Source organism: Podarcis erhardii (genome assembly GCF_964252035.2).
Source record: "Podarcis erhardii genome assembly, chromosome: 2".
NCBI classification, from domain to species: Eukaryota; Metazoa; Chordata; class Lepidosauria; order Squamata; family Lacertidae; genus Podarcis; species Podarcis erhardii.
Genome location: NC_138498.1, coordinates 108231706 through 108256106, shown reverse-complemented (window position 1 = coordinate 108256106; position 24401 = coordinate 108231706). Strand labels below are relative to the sequence as shown.

General features: G+C 45.9%; 1 protein-coding gene across 1 annotated transcript; it reads right to left on the bottom strand.

Annotated features, from left to right (window-relative positions):
• Nucleotides 1-5411: 5411 nt before the first annotated feature.
• On the bottom strand, nucleotides 5412-23331 carry LOC309336297 (uncharacterized protein; the record flags this gene model as incomplete). The annotated part of the gene is made up of 4 exons (XM_081851920.1): nucleotides 5412-9536; nucleotides 11270-11455; nucleotides 12541-12619; nucleotides 22624-23331. 4 exons carry the CDS (start codon nucleotides 23329-23331, stop codon nucleotides 6436-6438), a joined length of 4074 nt encoding a protein of 1357 aa, XP_081708046.1. The 3' UTR covers nucleotides 5412-6435.
• Between the last annotated feature and the right edge of the window lie 1070 nt (nucleotides 23332-24401).

Genomic DNA, 24401 nt, shown 5'->3' with positions numbered 1-24401 from the left:
GGGCCCTGAAATTATTTGGACTGTCCTGGGGGCCCCTTCGCAACCAGCTACAAGGTTTGTAGTAACTTCTTCGATGGGGTTGTTCCACGACAGATCGCCACACCATTGCAACATCTGAGCTCCTCACTCTCAAACTTTGGGATTGTTGAAATATATACAACAAAAAAGCAATCAATTTGAGTCACGAGACTCAAACAGGGTCTCCTAGACCAAGAAAAATAATTAAGCAATCTGGGGCCCCTCTGGGATTCAGGGCCCTGTAGCTTAAGCTTCATTAGTTTTATAATAGATCCGCCTCTATTCCTATACTTACTTGGGAGTAATTTCCACTGGACTTTGTTGAATATTTTCAGATCACTTCAGCAAGCATGTCAAGGTGCAAATGAGGACAACCACTTTCACACGACCTGTTTTACTCCTAAATGAAATGTGTCCCTTTTCTGTTAAAGGCCTGACTGCATTACCTCAAAAGGGAAATGAATTTTAAATTGTTGTTGTTGCTATTGTTGTTGTTGATTTGTATACCACCCTTCATCCACAGATCTCAGGGCAGTTCACAACATACAAATACAAGATAAAAACACAAAATATATAATAAAAACAAGAACAAAGAAACCCACAAACCGATAACTCCCTGCTTCCAGAAACACATTTTAAAGGACATTGGATGTTAATCAGCCAAAGGCCCAATTAAGAGGAATGGTTTTTTGGGGTGGTTTCTGGAACCTAAAGGTATATATTGAAGACACCGGACAAATCCCACTGGGGAGAGCATTCCACTCATGGGTGAGGCAGAACCAAGTGTTCTGTGACTCAATTGATGAGTTAGTTGTTTTTATTTATTTACTTGATTTGGGGGGCAGCTTCCCCCTCCCTACACTTCTGGACCTCTCATGAAGGCACACAAAGAAGGGCCTCAGAGCCTGAATAGGTTTATTTGGAGAGAGGTGGTTGTTGAGGTATTGCTGTCCTGAGCTGTTCAAGGCTTCATTTATAGGACAAAAGCAGCACTCTGAATTGGGCCCGGAAACTAATTGGCAGCCAGTGCAGTCGGGTCAGGATCAGTGCAATATGCTGAAACAGTCTTGCCCTGCATACCCTCCAACATTTCTCTGATGGAAATAGAGGTGTCAATTATTATCCTGCAGCAGCAAAGGACCCCATAAAAAGAACAAAGCCAGAAATACAGTATAGAGTCTGCTCCTGAAGAAAGGCTTTCTTGAACATATAGGGTGCTTCATTCATTCCTGAATATATCATGCTTGCATACCCTCCATCATTTCTTCAATGAAAATAGGGATGTCCTATTCTATTTTTTATTATCCCCCTCCCCCTGAGTGGGTTGCCCCAGCCACTCTGGGCAGCTTCCAACATATATAAAAACATAACAAAGCATTTAAAAACTTCCCTATACAGGGCTGCCTTCAGGTGGCTTGGGGGGTCAGAAAACTCCATACTCTCCAACATTTCTCCAGTGAAAATAGGGACAGCCTGCTATACCCTCCAACATTTCTCCAGTGAAAATAGGGATATCCTAAGGAAAAGTTGGACATTTTGGGGTCAAGTCAGAAACTGGGACTGTTTCTTTAAATCCGGGACTGTCCCTGGGAAATAGGGCCACTTGGAAGACTCTGGTCCCTGTGAGCAACTTGGCCAAATTCTGCACCAACTGGAGTTTCTGAACCATCTTCAGAGGTAATCCTATGTAGAACACATTGCAGTAATCTCACCTAGAGGTTACCAAAGCATAGACAGCAGTAGTTACATCATCCCTGGGCCACCAGCCCAAGCTGATGGAATAAACTCCTTAGTAGAGCTGTTCAGACCTTAGTAAATCTGCCTGCTGGTTTACAGGAGATAACCTGCTGGTTCACTAAGAGATAACCACCACAACCACCTGGAGGGATGACGTTCCAAAATCCCCATTAGGGCAACAGAATGCTGTTTTAACTTGTGCACATTCATCTTTATGCACTTGGCCAAAAATATGTTTTAATTCAAAAGAGGGCTGGTGTCTGGAGAAAATCTCTTTGACAATGCCATCAGCCATTGCACCCAATGGGTTTTGACTATACATAAGTCTGGCTTTATAGTGTGGAAGCTTTTGAGTTACCCAGAACTCTTCCTCTTTATTCACCATTTAGCTTGATGAAAGCGTTCTGGAGAACCTGAAGGCTTGCACAGAATTTTGTGAGGATTATGACATTTTCTTTATGGGGCAGCACAGCTGCCTTTGCATTCAACCCACTCCAGCTAGGAAGTAGAGATCCACTGGGCCAAGGGGTCTCTGAAATGTCGAAAGCGAATGCTGAAAAACCTGGGTTCAAATCCCCACAGGCCAGTTTATGCATTGATATATTTGCCTTAAAATGCCACCCTTTGGCTCAGGACTTTAGTATGTTAAATTTTATGTTGCGCTTGACTTTTATGGATAAACTCATTTGTAAGAAGGTTCTTTTCACACAAGGTCTTAAATTTATTTTTAAGGAAGGTGATAATTGTAAACAGTTGTGTATGTGAAAAAATAAATAGCTGTTGTTCAGTACAACTTCTACTTTTTGAAATGAACAAAAATAAACATAGACAGTGTGTGGGCTTGGTGACAGGGTTCTAGAAGCTTCTACTGGGTAGCAGCTCATTCCATCTTCCGTTCACTTCTTTAAAGCCCTACCAGGAAATATGGCAGCTGTGGCAATTTAGGAAGACTGACTATGGCCTACTTTTGACTGAATACCCAAATGCGTACATTGAAGCTTACATATGTAGAGAGAAAATTACCTTCATGGCTCTAGCATCCTGTTATGCTGCTAGGTGCACAACCTCCCACAGAGGAATTGGGAGGAAGCAGGATTGGGGCGGGAGAAGTATTATTTGTGAGGAAAGCCAGGTGCTACTTGTGAGGCCCTGGCTCACTTCTGCCCTCACAAAGTAGCCACCCTGAGGGCACTCACAAGTTTCTGGAGAAGACAGAATCAGGACACAAAACATGGAGAAGAAATCCAACCAGCCTCAATGATCTTTGAAAATGCTTGTTGGGCAACCAGTGATGGAAGCAGGCAGCTGATCTGAGAGGTTTGGCACCCTCCCTGGCTCCCAAAATGCAGGTGAGATGGAAAACCTGGTTCTAGGTTAAACCACTTTATTCACAGAACTGCGAGTTCCTCCATACCACACAAGTCACAGACAAATGAGGAATGATATGAAGGATGGTTGGAGGATGGGTGGTGGCTAACAGACTGAGGCTGAATCCTGACAAGACAGAAGTACTCTTTTCGGGGGACACGGGGCGGGCAGGTGTGGAGGATTCCCTGGTCCTGAATGGGGCAACTGTGCCCCTGAAGGACCAGGTGCGCAGCCTGGGCGTCATTTTGGACTCACAGCTGTCCATGGAGGCGCAGGTCAATTCTGCATCCAGGACAGCTGTCTACCAGCTCCATCTGGTACACAAGCTGAGACCCTACCTGCCCACGGACTGTCTTGCCAGAGTAGAGTAGTGCATGCTCTGGTTATCTCCCTCTTGGACTAGCAATGTGCTCTACGTGGGACTAAGATGACCTGGAAACTACAACTAATCCAGAATGTGGCAGCTAGACTGGTGACTGGGTGCGGCTGCCGAACCATATAACACCGGTATTGAAGGACCTACACTGGCTCCCAGTACGTTTCTGAACACAATTCAAAGTGTTGGTGCTGACCTTTAAAGCCCTAAACGGCCTCTCCATCCCCATCGTTCAGCCCGGACACTGAGGTCCAGCTCTGATGGCCTTCTGACGGTTCCCTTGCTGCAAGAAGTGAGGTTACAGGGAACTAGGCAGAGGGCCTTCTCGGTAGTGGCGCCCGCCCTGTGGAACGCCCTCCTGTCAGATGTGAAAGAGATACACAACTTTCAGACATTTAGAAGACATCTGAAGGCAGCCCTGTTTAGGGAAGTTTTTAATGACTGATGTTTTAATGTATTTTTAATCTTTGTTGGAAGCCGCCCAGACTGGCTGGGGAAACCTGTTGTTGTTGTTGTTGTTGTTGTTGTTTTCCCCTCCCGGTCTTTGACTAGGCAGACAAATCACTTTCCTACCCTCAAGATAATTTCCTTCTTCTGCCATCCAGCAGCCATGTCTTTTAACCCCACCCACCCCGAAATAAAATCCAGAAAACAGATACCAGTAAAAAAAAATGCTTTCATGAAGAAAAAAAACAGTGTAAATAATTCATCCTCAAAGTTTTAGGCTCCAGAGGAGTGTCTGCGATAAGTAAGTAGCAGCTGCTCCTATAACACACACACACACACACACACACACACACACACACACACACACAAAAATATATATCCAGGTGAAAAACAATAGTAAATTGGGATTCCTGCAAAAGATGGAGTTCGTAGGGCAATTATCCTGAACGATCTTGGGTTTTCCAGTCACTGTAAATTGTAGAAATCTGTAGGTTTTAATTTTGTACCATATTTTAGTACTTCATCCTCTTGCCACCACTGGTGTTTTCCCAGTTTTTCTGAGTTCACACCTTACGGTACAACCAGGAGCAGGGAGAGAGATGTACAAAGAACTTCCCTGAGTCCTTTTGAATGGCACATCTTGCTATGGAAGATGTCTGCACACATATATTTTCGCTGCCAGTCCCATGCTAAGACAATAACCTGAGATATATCTGACGGAGAAAGGAAAGACCACCAAAACAACAGCAACAGTAGCATGGCAAGGTGGTGATTAAACTTTGATTTCTATGGTGAGTGTGCGTAACATGCAGTGTGCATCAAAATACAAGACATTCAAAATCCAGTGTGCCTAAGAATACTCGGAATATTTTGTCTTTTCACAAGACTCATAAATTACCAAACAGTTCAGTTGCTATGCCTCTCCCTTTAAAAAATATCCTAGTAAAAACCTTCATGTTCCAGAAGATGAAAGAGGGACTTTGAATTATTACTTTTATTCATTTATTGCATTTATATACCACTCCCCCCTCAAAGGTGACACACATGGTTCCCTTGCTCCTCTGTTAATTCCCACAATAACCTTGTGAGGAAGGTTAGTCTGAGAAGCAACAACTGGCTGAGGGTCACCCAGTGGCCAAATGGGGACTTGAACCCTGGTCCGTCAGGTCTGCCCAAACTGCCCAGATGTTTTGGGACTACAACTCCCATCATCCCTAGCTAGCAGGACCTGTGGTTAGGGACGATGGGGATTTTTTAAACTTTGCTTTAAACAAATACAGGTAAATTTAAGCAACCAAAATTACAAAAGAGAAATCCTTAATAATAATAATATTAATAGAAAGGGATACAAAACTACAAAAAATATCAAAATACATGGCATGAAACATGAGCCATTATGGGAAAGAAAAAAGAAAGAAGAAGGAGAAAAAGAAAAGAAAAAAGAGAGAGAGAGAAACGAGCCAAAACACAAGAAAGCTCGTCTATTGTATGCTTCCGTCAAGGTCGCAACAGATGATTATTCTTATCAATTCTCTCTCTCTGCATTCCATAGAATCCCTCATCTTGGTATCAGGGAGCATTTCCCTATGCGGTATCATTCTAAACGATGGGAATTTTAGTCCAAAACCAGCTGGAGACCCAAGTTTGGGGAACCCTGCTCTAACCATTATGCCACACTGGCTCAGACCAGGGTGTTAGAATTCAGACCAGTTCAACATCGAACTAAGCCATGCCCAAGTGAACAATATTCTGCAGCTCTTGTTTTCTGACTAGGGAGTGGATGTTTTAAAATTAATAACTACACAGTTGTTTCTCCCCACACCTCTTCTTTTGAGAGAGTAGACTGGCCTCTTGGTTACCACTTCCTTCCTCCGTCAAGCAACACCCATGTTTCCCCAGTCAGGTCCAGTAATTCAAAACAACCAAAATATCTATGTATCACCAGCAGCACAAAAGGTTCATTCCCTGAGCAAAGGTACTTTGAAACTGCACAAAGTAAAGTTGATTATGAGGTAGATTATGACCATTCCTTATACAGTATAGAGGTTCTGGGTTACCTGAAGACACAGGAGTGTTTCAGCACCATTGATCTTAGGTAAAACAGACCCACATTAGCAGACAATATTAAGGATCATCCCATTTCATTACGTCTTGGGAAAACATATTAAGTAGGCTTGCCACACATCAGGAAAATCACTGATACATCCTGGTTTTTGGGTGCCAAAATGGCGTCGGGGGGGATATTGCCAAATCGGCAAAATGTCAGGGAAAACACGGATGTGTGGCAACGCGATGGAAAAAGCAGCGGAAACAGTTCCAAAAGCTTAAAATCACTATTTTGTGAGGGGAGGGGTCGCCCAAAGAAGCTCAACAATTTTGGGACCTTCCTAAAAAAAAAAAAAGCTGAGCAACTTTGCAGGCGTCAGGAATTTTACTTTTTGGAAATATGACAACCCTGTGTTGAGAAACCTGATCTAGCTGGTCTAGGTCTAGGAGGAGCTTGTTTTCAAATGGGTCTTCAAATGCTTTTTAAGGGACCACGGGTTCGGGTAATCTTTGTCGCACTCTGTGCACTTATACGGCCTCTCTCCTGTGTGAAGCCTGAGGTGATACCGAAGATTTGGGCCTGTTGTGACCCTCTTGCCACAATAAACACAGCAGTAGGGCCTCTCTCTGTGGGTCTTCAGATGCCTGTCAATGCAGGACTTTGTTCTGAAGCATTTCCTACATTCGTGGCACTGATTAGGCTTGAAATCTGTATGCGTGAGCTGGTGCCTTGCTAGCATTTGGGGGTCCTGGAAGCTCTCCTCACAGGTTTGACATTGATAAGGTCTCGCCGAGTTGTCGGTTACCTGATGTCTAGTGAGGGAATATTTCTCCTCGTAGGATTTCCCACAGTTAAGGCATGTATGTCCTTCTTTGCCCGTGACAACTCCCTCATGACTCAAGTGAGTTGAATTAACCCCAGTGGGATCCTGACCATCTAACCCATTAACAGGGTGTTCCTCTAAGTGGGTGCTCTGCTCTTCAGCCAGCAATGAGCCGTAGGTCCTCACACTCCCAGAACTCTCGGGAGGGTTATCTCCTAGAGGGGCTCCCTGAATCAGTCCAGAGTAGGCCGAATTGTTGGTCCACAGGCTGAAATGTCCTTCTGTATTGTGAGCAAGCATGGAGCCATCCCTAGAAACAGTTCGGTCACCAGTAACAGGTTCTTCTTGTCCAGTAAGGTCTGAGTTGCCCATCGGCCCAGAGCAATCAGGTGAATTTCCTTCAGCGTGGACTCCCTGGTGCTTAGAGTTTATTGAATTATCACATCCTGGGTTGACACTTTCGTCGGCATGTCTAGCTTGGTATTCGGGAAGCACTGAGCCAACTCCAAATGTGTTCTTATGTTCTTCTAACCCTTTGGCAGAATTTTCCTCCAAGTGGCTGTCCCAGGCAATACCGCCCACACTCTCAAAGCTCTCCTTCTCCTTGTAGATGTCCTCATGCCCAGAGACCATTGAACCATCAGGCGAGCCATTGGAATTTTCTTCTGTCGTGCTAGCTTCCTCTTCAGCTACGCCAGGACCTTCCCCGCCACCGGTCAGTTTGCCTGGACTTCCATTGGCATGCGTGTCCTGGTGCCTATGGAGGGAATATTTTGTCCCAAAGGCTTTCTGGCAGATAGAGCACTGGTAGGACCTTGTTTTCAAGTGGATGAGCCTGTGTCTACTGAGAGAATTATTGGTTGGGAAGGTTTTCGGGCAGAAAGTGCACTTGTGGAATGCCCCTTGCGTGTGCGTCTCCCGATGACGAGCGAGGGCGTCTCTGTAGGCGAAGGCTTTCCCGCAAACGGCGCACTGGTAGCGCTTCTCCCCCATGTGCAGCTGCTGATGTCTATTGAGGCAGCTCCAGGTTCGGAATGCTTGGCTGCAGAACGAGCATATATGCAGATAGGGTTGCTCATCCTCGTGGGTTTCCTGATGATCAGCGAGAGTGTATCTGTACGCAAAGGCTTTCCCACAAATGGGACATTTGTAAGGCTTGGCTTTTACAGTGGGTGGCAAGCATCTATGGAGGACGCTTTTAGCGCCGAACCCTTTCGCACAGCAAGAGCATTTGTGCAGACCGCTTTCTCCTTTGACACAGCCTTTCCGATTGTCCAGGAAGGACCTTGCGCAGGAAAAACCTTCCTCACAGCTGGAACTTTTGGCAGGTCTGCATTCCGAGTGGATTCTCTGATGTCTCCTGAGGTTGTAGTGGGTCGTGTAGACTCTCTCGCAACGTGAGCAACTATAGGATCCTTTCTTCCGGGGGGTTTCCAGCTGGTCAGCCGCCAGCGCTCTTGCCTCAAGGTCTTCCCGATGTCCTCTTCTCCGATGGTTAGCAAAACGTCGGCTGTCTCTCAAGATTTCCTCAGAGTCGGGGCATTTATAGAGATTATCTTCCATTTCAATTTCGGGCTGCACAGGCAGTGTCAAGTCGGTGCAGAGGGGCTTTCTGCAGTCAAAGCACGCATCGGATTCAAAATCCGCTTGGGTTTTCTGATTTCTAGTGAGTGGGGTTTCTTCCCTGAACGCACCTGCCTGCCCGTGTTGCTGCTCTCTCGCACGCACCCTCCAGTGATTAGCAAAGCATCTCCCATTCTTGAAACATCGCCCACACACGGGGCATTCGTGGCTATATTCCTCTGCATCACTTTCCCTGTTTGTGGGGTGGGGCGGCTTCTTTCCAAAGTGGATTTCACGGGGAAGGTATTTATGAGGGTTCCCCTTTTCATGCGTTCTCCAATGACTGGCGTCGTCACTCAAACCTTCCTTGCATTCTGAGCATCTGCAAGGACGCTCCATTGCGGGGAGTTCTCCCCGTTTGATTAGAGGAGATTCCTCATCAACACTTGTCCCATGGTCATGGCACCGGTAGCAGCTTCCTTCGGTGTCGATCGCCGCTCGATGCAGAGCGAGATCTTTCTCTTTCGTAAAGCCTTTCCCGCAGCCGGGGCATTCAAAGAGAGTCACTCCAGAGTGGGCCTTCGCCACATGGCGAACAAGGCGTCTCTCTGCCTCGTAGCTTTTCCCACACTCAGGGCACGAATAGGTTGGCTCATCGGTGTGGCTCGCCCGATGCTCGTTGAAAGAGGCTTTCGCAAAGAAGTCCTCCCCATACTCAGGGCATTCGTAGGGTTTCCTTCTCAAACGACGCTTTTTCGTATGTCTTTGTGTGTGGGCAATGAGCTGATATTTCTCAGTGAAACCTTTGCCACAGGTGGGACATATATAGGGTCTCGTACTGCTGTGGAGTTTTAGGTGTCTTTTGAGAGTTGACTTCCTGCCATATTTTTTCCCACACTTGAAGCATACATTCTGGTTCTCTTCTGCATCTGTGCTTTGCTGGATGTTTTCGTTACCAACAAGGCCTCCGCCTTTTTCGTCAGCAGGATTGTTACTGGCCGTCTGTCCCTGCAAGTGATTGTTCCCACTATCCTGGGTTTCTTCCCCCATGGAACCAGCATTGGGTTTCCCCAACAGAGATGCCCGTGGTTTTGTGACTCTGGGACCTTCTCCCCTCTTCACGTTTTCATCTTCTTCCTCGCTCATTGGGTCATCATCTGCAAAGGAAAGGAAAAGAAAAATCCCTGAGAAGGCTTGGGAGAGGCTACAAAAAGGAGGCCGGAACATCCTCCCTATGGAAAATGAAATGAAAATAAAATGTGTGTTGCAGGGGGGAGGTGGGGAAATAAATTATTATTATTATTATTCAGGCCATCTGACTGGGTTGCCCCAGCCACTCTGGGTGGCTTCCAACAAATTATAGACATTAAGCACAGTAAAACATCTAACATTAAAAACTTCCCTATACAGGGCTGCCTTCAGAATTCTTCTAAAGCTCAGTTGCTTATTTCCTTGACATCTGGTGCGAGGGTGTTCCACAGGGAGGGCGCCACTACTAGGAAGGCCCTCTGCCTGGTTCCCTGTAACCTCACAGTGAGGGAACTGCCAGAAGGCCCACAGAGCTGGACCCCTGTGTTGTCTGAATTACTGCAAAGAAGGTATCCTTTATTGTAACACACAGGTGTTTAGGTAATTAATGATGTTACAATCTCCTAAGATTAATTTATACTTTTATGATCAACATTAGGAAGTGGAGACCGCAATGACCATTTGCTAAATGGGATCCTTTGATGATTAAGCCTCACTGAATAATTTTGATAAAGTTGTAATAGTGTATATAAATGAAGATGTGGAATACTTAACATATTAGATTTCCATCGGTTGGGTATCATTGCAATTAGGTCTCTTTAAGAATATTTAATTCTAATTGCCTGCCCCTGCCCCATTACAGGGATTGCTCCTATATAGCTTAGTTTCAATGATCATTGATACGGAACGTCTCTGACTGGCAACCTCTGTGTTCCTGTGGACTATTTTAGTTGAAAAAAACCTACTGAAAAATCTCCTGGAAACCTTGTCGTTGAAGAAGCCCAATGGGCAAAACAAGGGTGTATCCTGAGAACTGGTCTATCATCAGCTGCCTGCCTTATTGTTACTAAGTACCTCAGGTTACATACGCTTCAGGTTACAGATTCCGCTAACCCAGAAATAGTACTCGGGTTAACAACTTTGCTTCAGGATGAGAACAGAAATTGTGCTGCGGTGGCGCGGCAGCAGCAGGAGGCCCCATTAGCTAAAGTGGTGCTTCAGGTTAAGAACAGTTTCAGGTTAAGAACAGACCTCCGGAACGAATTAAGTACTTAACCTGAGGTACCGCTGTAGTTCTGTTTGTTACACTCTCAAGACATAGGAGTAGGCAGAAGGCAAGTTTGTTTGTTGAACTTTTAAGACATAGGACGATGCAAAAGGAAGATATCAGTATGAAATGGCATTGCCAACAGGAACTGTACATTGTAATCATTGGACTTGACAATCTTTGGACTTGACTATCCTTGGACTTTACGACAATAATAACATATAGAAGGTTAATAGTAATATGATATGTTATTGTCACCAGGAACTGTGCTTTGCAATTTTTTGATATGACGATTACAGTTTTATTATATATAATGTCATGTTACTTTACAGCCAGTTACGTGTGTGTTGTGGTATCCAGAATACCAGTTTCTGCAGCTGGGGGAAGGGTCTGTGGCCTTCATGTCCTTCTTGAGGAGTTCCTGATGCCCTTCAGAGGTTGTTGGGCTACAAATCCCATCACTGACACACTGGCCGAGGCTGATGGGAGCTGTAGTCCAACGACATCTGGAACATGGTAACTTAGCCACCTCTGATTTGGGGCTCGGCAGGTGATTTTAGGCTTAAGCTTGAAGATGCCAAGTACAATCCTTACCTGGACCAGATAGATCTGAACTATGGATGCTGGCAGGACACCGGTAGGAATTGCACCAAGTTGCTGCCTCTGGCAATTGTTGCGGCAATTGTTTAATCATCTCTTCATCTGCATCACGGCGGTAGCTCTGGAAATCTGGGGCCCAAGTGCTCTGCCCTTGTTCCAGATAGGCAAACAGTCCAGAGGCTTGGAAAGGAAGAGGAGAGAGAGAGAGAGAGAGAGAGAGAGAGAGAGAGAAAGAAAGAAAGAAAGAAAGAAAGAAAGAAAGAAAGAAGCAGATGAGTTGTGGATTCATTTCCCCGCTTGCTTTTTCAAGCAGACTCCCCAGCCAGCAAGAGTTCTCTGGGGGGGAGGTTGCAGTTCAAACAATCACTCTGCAGTAAAGTTTTAAAAACAGAAAACTTGTGAAAACTACAGGTGACAAGCACCATCTAATTGGAAGCATCCCATCCTGTGAAAAGAAGGGGGAATGCCTCTTTTTAGGTTATGCTTGTTAAGACACATGCATTGAATTTATAATCTAAATAACAAAGTCTGTTTCTCCCCCTTTTGGAGTATTGTATTGTTATGTGGAAATGTTTAAATAGATCATTCATCTAAGGCTGCACTCCTTATGTAATAAGCCTTACTGAACACAGAGGAAGGCATTGCCTCTGAGTAAATATGAAAGGGATGCACCGTACATGTGATGGCTTTTCCTATAGTCAATTGACTGGATTTAAAAGGTTAGAAATATTTGAATGGATTAAAAAGGTAGCCCTGATTAACCAGGCAGATCTCATTCTTTTAGTTAATTTTTAGAAAAAAACTAGGATTGGATAAATGTTTATGTTGCCTTTTAATATTAAAAAACTACATTAATAAAACAATTGAAATATTTGAAGAGACATTTCCCCCTCTTCTCCTTTGAAGTGTTTCCCAACCCATACGTAATACATTCCACTCCCAAATATGAAATAATAACTATTATTAGCCAGTTTAAGGCTGCAGTCCTTTGCACAGCTACTTTGCAGTAAGTCCCATTGAACACAAGGGGACTTACTTCCAAGTAAACATGCATGGACTTGCCTGTACATCCATGATGCAGAAGTGCCCAGGGAGTCCTTAGTTCTGCATCTCTCACATGCAACCTCCATGGCTTTCATAGGAAACTTTGACACAACAATTAAACAAAGTCCAGCTCCGTTTAAGTCTGCAATACTTAAAAACAACCCCCCCCCCAAAAAAACCCCCACCTTATAACTGGAAAGAACAGGGGGAAATAATCTCACCCATGAAGATGGTGCCGTAGCTCTCCTCCTGCATGGCTTTTCTGTAGAAGCTTCCCTGGTCAGCATCCAGGAGATCCTGCTGGATCGGAAACAAACAGAAAACCCTCTCCTGCTTCACTCTCAAATAAGAATGCAAGAAGAGCCCTGCTGGGTCAGGATGAAGGCCCAGTACAGTGGTACCTTGGGTTAAGTACTTAATTCGTTCCGGAGGTCCGTTCTTAACCTGAAACTGTTCTTAACCTGAAGCACCACTTTAGCTAATGGGGCCCCCTGCTGCTGCCGCGCTGCAGGAGCACGATTTCTGTTCTCATCCTGAAGCAAAGTTCTTAACCCGAGGTAATATTTCTGGGTTAGCGGAGTCTGTAACCTGAAGTGTCTGTAACCTGAGGTACCACTGTATCTTGCCCTCACAGTGGCCAGCAACGCATGCCTCTGGGAAGCCCACGAGCAGGACCTGAGTGCGAAAGCTGCACTCTCCACTTGTAGTTCACAGAAACTGACATTCAGAGGCATACTTTGGACAGCGGCGACAACAAATAGCTGCAGTAGCCAATGATAGCCTTAAGTAGGTTAAAGAGTGACATGCATCCTAGGCCAACCCCAACTTCTCTCACCACAAAAGGAACACAAGGAAACAGCAGAGAACCTGCACAAGCAACGCTGACACCAAACCCCACATATAGTAAGTAAAATAGAAACATCGCCACCCGACCCCGACCCCATTCATCTTCCACCCCCCACCTCTTCCCCCCATTCTTCTTAATGTCTCAACAAATGAAACCAATTTGTAAAAAAGAAAAGAAAAAAGTTTTACATGGAGAAAACAATACGAGAGAGAGACATTGCACATACCTGTGTAAATCAAGAAAATCTTTAATAAAAGTACATTTTAAAAAAAACAAAAAGTGCCGTTCAATGCAAGAGGGATTCCAGCATGAACTATAGCAGGGGTAGGCAAACTAAGGTCCGGGGCCCAGATGCGGCCCAATCGCCTTTTCAGTCCGGCCCGCGGACGGTCCAGGAATCAGCATGTTTTGACATGAGTAGAATGTGTGCTTTTATTTAAAATGCATCTCTGGGTTATTTGTGGGGCATAGGAATTCGTTCATTTTCTTTTTCAAAATATAGGCCGCCCCTCCCCCCCATGGTCTGAGGGATGGTGGACCGGCCCACGGCTGAAAAAGGTTGTTGAACCCTGAACTATAGCCAGGAGGAACCAAGGGGGTCTTGGGGCCCAGAGCAGTATGTGTGTATGATAAAGAAACTATGCCTCATCTAGATCTTAAGAGATAGAACTTGCTTGCACTAGATGCCTTAGATGCCCTCGAGATATGCTTTCAACCTGAGTGCAGCACTGTTCAAGTTCCACAGGCAATTCCAACCTACAAAGACTCCATCTCCACCACTAATTTAAAGCCCTGTCACACCACTCTGAACAGCCATGGCTCCCCCCCACCCCCAAAAAAAACCCCATGGGAACCACAGTTTGCTAAGGGTGCCGAGAAGAGAGAGACCCCTCTTCACAAAGCTACAATTCCCAGAGCTCTCTGAGAAGAGGGTTTGATTGTTAAGCCACTTTAGCTCTGGTAGAGGAACAGCGGTTCCCTAACCAATTCCAGCACCCTTAACAAACTACAGTTCCCAGAATTCTTTGGGAGAATAAAAGTCATATATGCTATTGTTTTAAATGTACCATGCAGATGGTATTCTGCTAAGCCTGGGGGTCTTATCTTACAAAGCCCCAGGCCTAGCAGGAATTTCACATCCCCATCCCAGCCTGTCAATGGTTATTGGACTCTGCTTTGGCGATTCTCTTCAAAAGCAGCTAGTCTCTGTGTAGTCTTGAAGCAGGGCTGAGGGTCTTGATATGGAACAGAGCGGATATTTTAACTTCCTGAAAAGGGACAAGGGACTGCTGCTACACTGCCGCCGCGACCCCCTCCCTCTCTCTAAGGGAACGAATCTACATTTGAAGCCTCTGGAGGAGAGCAGTTTTGTCAGAGAGGCTATATTTCTCCTTCAAAAGGAGTCCCCAGCCTCCCTCAAGCATCCTTTTGGAAATCCTTAGCCTCCATCCCACCTCCAGAAACAAAGCCTTCCAGGTGTATAAATAGAAAGCAAAATAAGATGTGCTGGTTGGTTCACAAGGGAAAAGGGAGGGAAATCCAAAATCCACAGCTAGGAAAGTAGGACCAGACAGAACAGCATAAAATAAGCTGGCATAAAATTCCAGGATGTGGTACAGCCAGTGCCGGATTTACATATAAGCTAAACAAGCTATGGCTTAGGGCCCCACTCTCTTGGGGGCCCCAAAAAGAATTGAAGGGAAAAACCTGGATGTACATTTCCAAAATATAAGATAAAAAAATAAATAAAAGAAAACCTACATACAGCAACAGTGTTTTGTGTTGTGTAGGTTCCTATGATGTAAGTAATGGGCCCCGCTTGCTAGCTTGCTCCCTAAAATATCACTGGTTGGCTCATTTCTATATAAAGGGTAAAGGGACCCCTGACTGTTAGGTCCAGTCGCAGATGACTCTGGGGTTGCGGCGCTCATCTCACTTTACTGGCCAAGGGAGCCAACATTTGTCCGCAGACTGTTTTTCTGGGTCATGTGGCCAGCATGACTAAGCCGCTCCTGGCAAAACCAGAGCAGCGCACAGCAACACCCTTTACCTTCCCGCCAGAGTGGTACCTATTTATCTACTTGCACTTTGACGTGCTTTTGAACTGCTAGGATGGTGGGAGCAGGGAGTGAGCAACGGGAGCTCACCCTGTTGCGGGGATTCGAACCGCCGATCTTCTTATCGGCAAGCCACAATTTGTTGTTGACAAAGGACAGCCGGACATATAACGGGCCCCATGACCTTCACTTATTTCTTAACCCAAGGATGAGGAACCTGTGGCCACGCAGATATTTATTTCATTCATATCCTAGAAGTGTGGCTTTGGAAGGGACCACGACGGCCATCTATTCCAACCCCCTGCAATACAAGACTCTTTTGCCCAACGAACCCACAGCCCTGAGATTAAGAGTCTCCTGCTTTACCAACTGAGCTATCCCAGATCAATTTATTGCATTTATATACCATAAATGCAATAAACCCCACTCCATTTTATCATCACAATAACCCTGTGAGGTAGACTAACATATGTGTGAGTGGCTAACTCAAAAGTCAGAGTGGGATCTGGCCTCCAGGATCCTAGTCTAGCACTGGAACCATGACACTAATCCGGCTCTCAACATCTGGCCATTGAGTTACTCGAAGGGAAAGTGGGACACGAAAACTGGGTAACTGCTGGATGATTTATTTTCAAAAAGGGACCAACAATTACTCCCCCCCCCCTTTTCCTAGGTGCAACCTGAAGCCTGCAGAACACCTAGTAATCTTCACCCAGTTACGATCACTATCTCCGGGTATACTCCATGTTAAGCTCATGACTAGATCCTAGTCTTGTGGTTACAACATCATTCGAGCTTCTGCACCCCTTTTGCTTAACATCAGGCCCACTAGGAGTTCTGGAGAGCCTAAAAGCTGGCTGACTATTGGGCAACATCCTAGCAAAATTCTGCACAGTATTCGTTTAACCTGCACCGAGTCGCTGTTACGTTCTCTCGCTTTTTTATCATTTTATTGTCTCTCTTCTTCTCTCCCCCACCCCGCACTCTCTGCCGCCTAATCTGCTTGAGGCAGGAACCTGCATTTTGCTTGTATACTTCATGCAAAACACATGCAGAAAAATAGGAATTAAAAACTAACAAACCTCAGCCACACAGTTCACAAGGAGCGCCGTGGAACAGTTCTCCTTCTCACACCACAAGCAAGTACAAGCAATAATTTTTTTAATATTATTTCGAACTAAGGTTCTCTGCTTGGACTATCACAGGAGTGCCTCTGAGCACGTGCAAAGTCCCGCCGGAGGTGAGCCACGCCGCAGCGGAGCCCCACAAGAGTTCCCTCGTTAGAAATCAAGGCCTCTACCGAAGCTTACCTAGGGCAAGAGGCGAGCGCAACAAAATCCTTTAAAACAAACAAAAACCCACGTGGAGGAAAGTTAACTCAATTGGACCGGGGATGGAGATTAAGGGGTCTGTTTTTAGGTAGCCCCTCTCCTACGATGGATCAGTGGAACCCCCGCTATCTCTATTATTATTATTATTATTATTATTATTATTATTATTATTATTATTATTATTATTATTTTGCAATGAATGACTTATCCCAGAATAGTTGGCAGCTCAGGGCAGTCTTTGGTTTGTCCTTTGCAAAACCGCTTTTCATTTATTGATTTGATTTTTGTGCCGTCCTTCCTCGGAAGATCCCGGGGCGCTTCAGGTCAGAGCAGAAACGAATCGTTAAAACCAAAACAACAAAACAGTAACCACTGCTCGCTACTACCTCCCTACCCCGTTGCTGCCCGCGGTCCGATCCGAAGATTCCCCCTCTCCCGCCTCTCTTTCGCAGCCCCCCCCCCCCGGCCATGTATCTCCCGGATTCATTTTACCTGGGAACTGTAGGCGATAGGAGAGTCCTTTTCCCGCACCTTTAACTTCTGCTGTCTCCCATCGCAGGAGGCGAGGGGTCCAGAGAGCAAATCTTCCTCTGTTTAGAAAGAAGATCGAAATCCAGCTGGAACCAGGAGAAAGAGCAGCAGCGAGACGCCTGGCCACAATGGGGGTCAGAGGCATCTATACTTCTTTAAAAGCTCTGCCTCACAACGGGGGGAGGCCGGCTGTAGAAGCGGCAGCCCCTGCCTCAGGGGTCAGCAGAGACCTCTGGTGGCAAAAGAAACCACCACTTGCCTCCAAGTCCAATGTAGGAAATAACACAGGATCACAGTATTGTTCAGTCGGAAGGGACCCCAAGGGTCATCCAGTCCAACCCACATTGTTCTTCCTGGATCCTGAGGTCCAGCGACCAGGGCCTTCTGGCAGTTCCCTTGCTGCGAGAAGCCAAGTTACAGGGAACCAGGCAGAGGGCCTTCTTGGTAGTGGCACCCGGCCTGTGGAACGCCCGCCCACCAGATGTCAAAGGAAAAAACAACTACCATACATCTGAAGGCAGCCCTGTTTAGGGAAGCTTTTAATGTTTAATAGATTATTGTATTTTAATATTCTGTTGAAACCCAGCCAGATGGGAGGGGTATAAATAATAAAGTGTTGTTGTTGTTGTTGTTGTTGTTGTTGCTGCTGTTGCTGTTGTCGTTGTCGTTGTTACCACCTCCTGTAATGCAGGAATCTCCACTAGAGCATCCATGACAGATGGCCAGCCATCCTCTGCTTAAAAGTCTCTAATGAAGGAGAGTTGGCCACCTGCCAAGGTGTCTGTCAATGTCGAACAGCACTCAAAAAGTACTTCCTGATGTTTAGTCTGAATCGCCTTTCTTGTAACTTGACGCCGTTGGTTTGAGTTCTACCCTCTGGGGCAGGAGAAAACAAGCATGCTCCACCAGACAGCCCCTGAGATATTTGAAGATGGCTATCACATCTCCTCTTTTCCAGGCTAAACGTACCCAAGTCCCTCAACCATTCCTCATCAGGCTGGGTTTCCAGACCCCTGAAAACATGCAAACGCAGGCGTCATGTGTGACGGTTCATCACTGATGAGCACTTTTCATCAATGGCTGCACATGCCATTGCAAGTCATCGTATTATAGGTTTCTGTTGTGTTTTCCCACGACATGCACACCGAGCGAGAGCTTCCGTAGATGTGGAAGAGGTAGCCAACTAGCCTTGTGGCACCTGGAAGATGACCCAATTTGCTGTGGCATAAGTTTGCATTAAAGGACGCGGGTGGCGCTGTGGGTTAAACCACAGAGCCTAGGACTTGCCGATCATCAGGTGGTCGGCTGTTCGAATCCCTGCGACGGGGTGAGCTCCCGTTGCTCGGTCCCTGCTCCTGCCAACCTAGCAGTTTGAAAGCACACCAGTGCAAGTAGATAAATAGGCACCACTCCAGTGGGAAGGTAAACGGCATTTCCGCACGCTGCTCTGGTTTGCCAGAAGCAGCTTAGTCATGAGGGCCACATGACCCGGAAGCTGTATGCTGGCTCTCTTGGCCAATAAAGTGAGATCAGTGCCGCAACCCCAGTCGTCTGCGACTGGACCTAACAGTAAGGGGTCCCTTTACCTTTAAATAAAAGGGGAAGAAATGGAGGCAGTGAGAGATTTTACTTTCTTGGGCTCCATGATTACTGCAGATGGTGACAGCAGCCACGAAATTAAAAGACACCTGCTTCTTGGGAGAAAAGCAATGACAAACCTAGACAGCATCTTAAAAAGCAGAGACATCACCTTGTCAACAAAGGTCCGTATAGTTAAAGCTATGGTTTTCCCAGTAGTGATGTATGGAAGTGAGAGCTGGACCATAAAAAAGGCTGATTGCCGAAGAATGGATGCTTTTGAATTATGGTGCTGGAGGAGACTCCCATGGACTGCAAGAAGATCAAATGCATCCATTCTTGAGGAAATCAGCCCTGAGTGCTCACTGGAAGGACAGATCCTGAAGCTGACTCCAATATTTTGGCCACCTCATGAGGAGAGAAGACTCCCTGGAAAAGAAACCTGATGTTGGGAAAGATGGAGGGCACAAGGAGAAGGGGACAAGATGGTTGGACAGTGTTCTCAAAGCTACAAACATGAGTTTGACCAAACTGCGGGAGGCAGTGGAAGACAGGAGTGCCTGGCGGGCTCTGGTCCATGGGGTCACGAAGAGTCGGACACGACTAAACCACTAAACAACAACACAGGTGCTCTGCTTTCCTTTGCATCCTATCACACCCCTTACACGGTTAGGATATTATTATTATTTAAATAATTTAGTCAGCATAATCTGGCTAGAACAGAACTGACCCAGAACAGCAATTGTTATTTTTTCTCTTGGGTTTCAAACTTCCTACCCTCCAGGAGCCTTTTGCCCTATTCATTTGTCTTCTGAGGATCCTTCCTGCTTGCCTAAAAAACAGGCTGGAAATGGAAATGAGCCCCAAAACCGCAAATTGGTGCATAACAAAGGAGAAATGCCCAGCATTCACCAACAATGCAGGAATCTCTTGGCAGAGACAATAAACTGTGATGCTTCCACTATTTGGATTAACTTTGGTTGATGGAACAGAATATTGTTGAGTCCAAAATGGAATCTGGGAACTTCTGCATGCAGAGCAAATGCTCGCTATCTGAGCTGCATTCCTTTCCCAAGCATGCAAGCTTGCTTTAAAAATTAAATAAATTGATACTTATTCAAAGATATACAAAAAATACATACCCATTACAAAGTATCTTTTTTATAATATACTGAGATAAAACAGCTACTTAGTCTAAAAGAGAAAAGTCAGAAGGAAGGAAAGGAAAGGAGAAACCAGAAGAAAAAGTGAGAAAAAAGGAAAAGAAAGGAAAAAACAAAGAAAAAGAAGGTAAAATAAAAGGAATTCAGACTCTCTGTCCTGCAGCTACATGATAGTCATTCCTTAAGGTCCAACCATTCTACTACTACTACGATGATGATGATGATGATGATGATGATGATGATATCTTCTATAAACCAGTATTTTTTCAATCTTAAAATCCAGAAATCCCAAGATCATTCTTTCTTGTATTCCCACTCTGGGAATTGTAGCTCTGCAAGCCGAATCAGCAACGTGTCATGCTCCAGACATGAAATGAGAGTTAGAATCGTAGAATTCTAGAAGGGACCCTGGGGGTCATCTAGTCCAACCCTCTGAAACGCAGACACATTTTTGCCCTACGTGGGGTTTGAACCCACAACCTTGAGATTAAGAGTCGCATGCTCTACTGACCAATATACACGCAAGAGGTAAATGCACCTCTCTGTGCATCCTCTCTCTGGGGAGCATCACAGACAAGAGGGAGGGAAGAAGCCCACGCATGCATGCGCAGAGACACCTTGAGGTTGCTGCAAGAGGCCCGGGGCAAAAGGAACACAAATCCAAATACAGTGGTACCTCAGGTTACAGACGCTTCAGGTTTTTGTTTTTCAAATTTTTATTAAGTACAAATTAGAAAACATACATATTTACAACAAAAGAAAATACAAACGAAAAAGAAAATACATATAACCAAGGGGAAAAAAAAGAATACTTTGTCTCTTTCCATATTTACAGCTATTTATATCTCTATAAAACGCTATTCACAATAAAGGAGTGAAATGAAAGATAAGGTATCAGAAAAAAGAAAAAAAGAACAAAGAAAAAATAAAGAGGTAAAAGAAAACGATCATAGGTGAAAATTTTTAAAAGTAGATAAGTATTCACTATACATAGCCGTTTCCCATCTATATTTATATTCAATTGTATAATTTCATCTTGTCCTTATCTACCTTAAATAAAGTGTTGGTTTTTTAAAAAAAGACTTCCACCGTTTGCCTCATGCATTTTTAATAATCCGTTCATCAGATCCTCTGTTCTTCATATTTTCCCTTTGGATTTCCTTAATGTCTCACTTTGTATTTTTTATATTACGCACAAGATTATTCTAAACACAACCAGATTCCTCCATCCCTGTACAGTGGTACCTTGGGTTACAGACGCTTCAGGTTACAGACTCCGCTAACCCAGAAATAGTACCTCGGGTTACAAACTTTGCCCCAGGATGAGAACAGAAATTGTGTGGCGGCGGCGCAGCAGGCCCCATTAGCTAAAGTGGTGCTTCAGGTTAAATACAGTTTCAGGTTAAGAACGGACCTCCAGAACGAATTAAGTTCTTAACCCGATGTACCACTGTATGGACTAACCATTATTATTTTTAAAAAAGTTATTGGGAGAAGCAGACAAGAGTCTCATGCAGACATCAAGGCAAACACTTTTGTATGGCGCTGCCACTCAGATGTGATCATACTGCTCTGCCAACAACAGTCTTGATTTCTCCAGCTCTGCTTGTCTTCCTGATAGCTAGCCCAGGTGGTAGAACTGCCTGTCAGCTCCTGAGCCTGTTTCCCCCTTGAAGAAATCAGCAGGGAGGAGGATGGGGACACAAGTCATTGACTCTGCTGGACACTGGCTCTGGCGCCACCTACTGTACAGCTCCAGCCATCTGCCTTACCAGCTCTCACAGGCACTAGTATCCACAATTAGTGTGTATATGGGGGGGGTTCCCTCTTCCCAGCAGCTTGCAAACCTACCAAGCCACTCCTCTCAATTATTATTATTTTTTTAAATACCCCCACGCAGTCCAAACGAAAATAGTTTTTCAGCTTAAGCTGTCCCCATGTACCTCCAAGAGCAGGAGTCGTAGAATCATCAAGCTGGAAAGGGGCCCTCTATTCCAAACTTCTGCAATGCAGAAATATGCAGCTGTCCCAAATGGGAATCAAACCTGCAACCTTGGTGTTATCAGCGCCACGCTCTAACCATTCAGGCTACTCTAAGTGCTTGTACAGGCAGAGGGCCTTCTGGGTAGTGGCACCAACCCTGTGGAACCCTCTGAAGGCAGCCCTGTGAAGGGAAGTTGTCAATGTTTGATGTTTTATTATGCTTTTACAGTGGTACCTCGGGTTACATACGCTTCAGATTACAGACTCTGCTAACCCAGAAATAGTACCTCGGGTTAAGAACTTTGCTTCAGGATGAGAACAGAAATCGTGTTCCGGCGGCACGAGGCCCCATTAGCTAAAGTGGTGCTTCAAGTTAAGAACAGTTTCAGGTTAAGAACTGACCTCCAGAACGAATTAAGTACTTAACCCGAGGTACCACTGTATACTTGTTAGAAGCCACAACACAGGGCAACTGTGTGGGGCAACACAGTCAGATGGCTGGGGTACAAATAAAATTATTATTATTATTATTATTATTATTATTATTATTATTATTATTATTACAGCTGCTGGACCAGCCATCCAGATCAAGCATCTTCAGTCCTGATCCCCTTAGCAAGAACTGGATTCATTTCTGGTCTCTGCACAGCCTTAGTTTAGTGGGCTCCCACATCTTTGGCGTGGATCGTCCGGTGTCGAATCAGGTGCCCGTTTTGAGTGAAACTTTTCCCACAATCAGCGCATGCAAATGGCTTCTCCCCTGTGTGGATCCTTTTGTGGGCCAAAAGGGCGGAGCTGCGATTGAAGCTCTTGCCGCATTCGCCACACGGTAAGGCTTATACCCGGTGTGGATTATCCAGTGTTTCAGAAGGGTGGAGTGCTGGCCGAAGCCTTTCCCACAGTCTGAGCACCGGTAGGGCTTCTCGTTCGTATGAATTCTCTGGTGCGTCTTCAAGGTCGAATTCTGGCCAAAGCCCTTCCCACAGTCCGGACACTTAAAGGGCTTCTCGTCCGTATGGACCCGGCGGTGAGCATAGAGGGCCAAGCGCGAGCCAAAGCTTTTCCTGCACGAAGCACATCTATGCGGTCTCTCTCCGGTGTGCGTCTTCCGGTGAGCCAGCAGGAAGCAATTAAAACGGAAGCTTTTGCCACAGACGGGGCACACGTAAGGCCTGGTGCTTGAGTGAGTCCGCTGATGCCGGGCGAGGGCCATGCAGCCCCTGAAAGCATTCCCACACACAGAGCACGTCAGGGACCTCCTTGCCCGGTGGACTTTCTGGTGTTTGGCAACGCCCGAGGCGAAGCAGAAGTGCTTCCCGCACTCGGGGCAGCTGTGGAGCCTCTCGCCCGTGTGGATTTTCTGGTGCCAGAAAAGGTTGGAGCTCTGGCTGAAGCTCTTGCCGCACTGGCGGCACTGGTAAGGCCTCTCCCCGGTGTGGATGCGCTGGTGGGTAACCAGGGTGGAAAACCGGCGGAAGCTTTTCTCGCAGGCCGGGCATTCGTGGGGCTTCTTCTCCAGCATGGCTTGGGGTCCTCCGGTTTCCGGGTGGCTTGGATGGCCTTGGAATCCCAGCACGTTATTCCCAAACCTGCACTCGGTTGCGATTGGCTCTTCCCTTTTGAGATTCTTCAGAACGAGATGACAGGAAGGATTCGAAACCTGCGGGACCAGAGATTCACGGAAGATTGGAAGAAATTATTTGAAGAGCAACTGTAATCAACAAATTACGCTAGTAGGACTACAAGAAGTTTTGTAAGGAGGAATATATGAAATATTGCAAAGAAGAGAAGAGGAGGAGGAGGAGGAGGAGGAGGAGGAGGAGGAGGAGGAGGAGGAGGAGGAGGAGGAGTTTGGATTTGATATCCCGCTTTATCACTACCCTAAGGAGTCTCAAAGCAGCTAACATTCTCCTTTCCCTTCTTCCCCCACAACAAACACTCTGTGAGGTGAGTGGGGCTGAGAGACTTCAGAGAAGAGTGACTGGCCCAAGGTCAGCTGCATGTGGAGGAGCGGAGACGCGAACCCGGTTCCCCAGATTACGAGTCCACCGCTCTTAACCACTACACCACACTGGCTCTCCAGTGTTAAGCTTATAGTGTTATGGATGGCATAGAGAAAAGGGATAGAGAAAATGTTTTTCCTCTTCTTTCCTAATGCTAGAACTCGAAGAGAGAAAAGGTCAATCAGTAGGGGCAGAAAATTATGCACAGCGTAGAGAATTTGGATAGGAAGACGTGTGTGTGTCGCTCTTCCTCTCATACTAGAACTCTGGGAAAGCCAACGAAGCTGAATGTTAGAAAATTCAGGGCAAACAAAAGGACTTTGCCACACGGCACATCAATTAAACTACGGGATTTGCAACCAGGTATAGTGACGGCCGGGACACGGGTGGCGCTGTGGGTTAAACCACTGAGCCTAGGACTTGCCGATCAGAAGGTTGCCAGTTCGAATCCCTGCGACGGGGTGAGCTCCCGTTGCTCGGTCCCTGCTCCTGCCAACCTAGCAGTTTGAAAGTGCGTCAAAGTGCAAGTAGATAAATAGGTACCGCTCCGGCGGGAAGGCAAATGGCGTTTCCGTGCACTGCTCTGGTT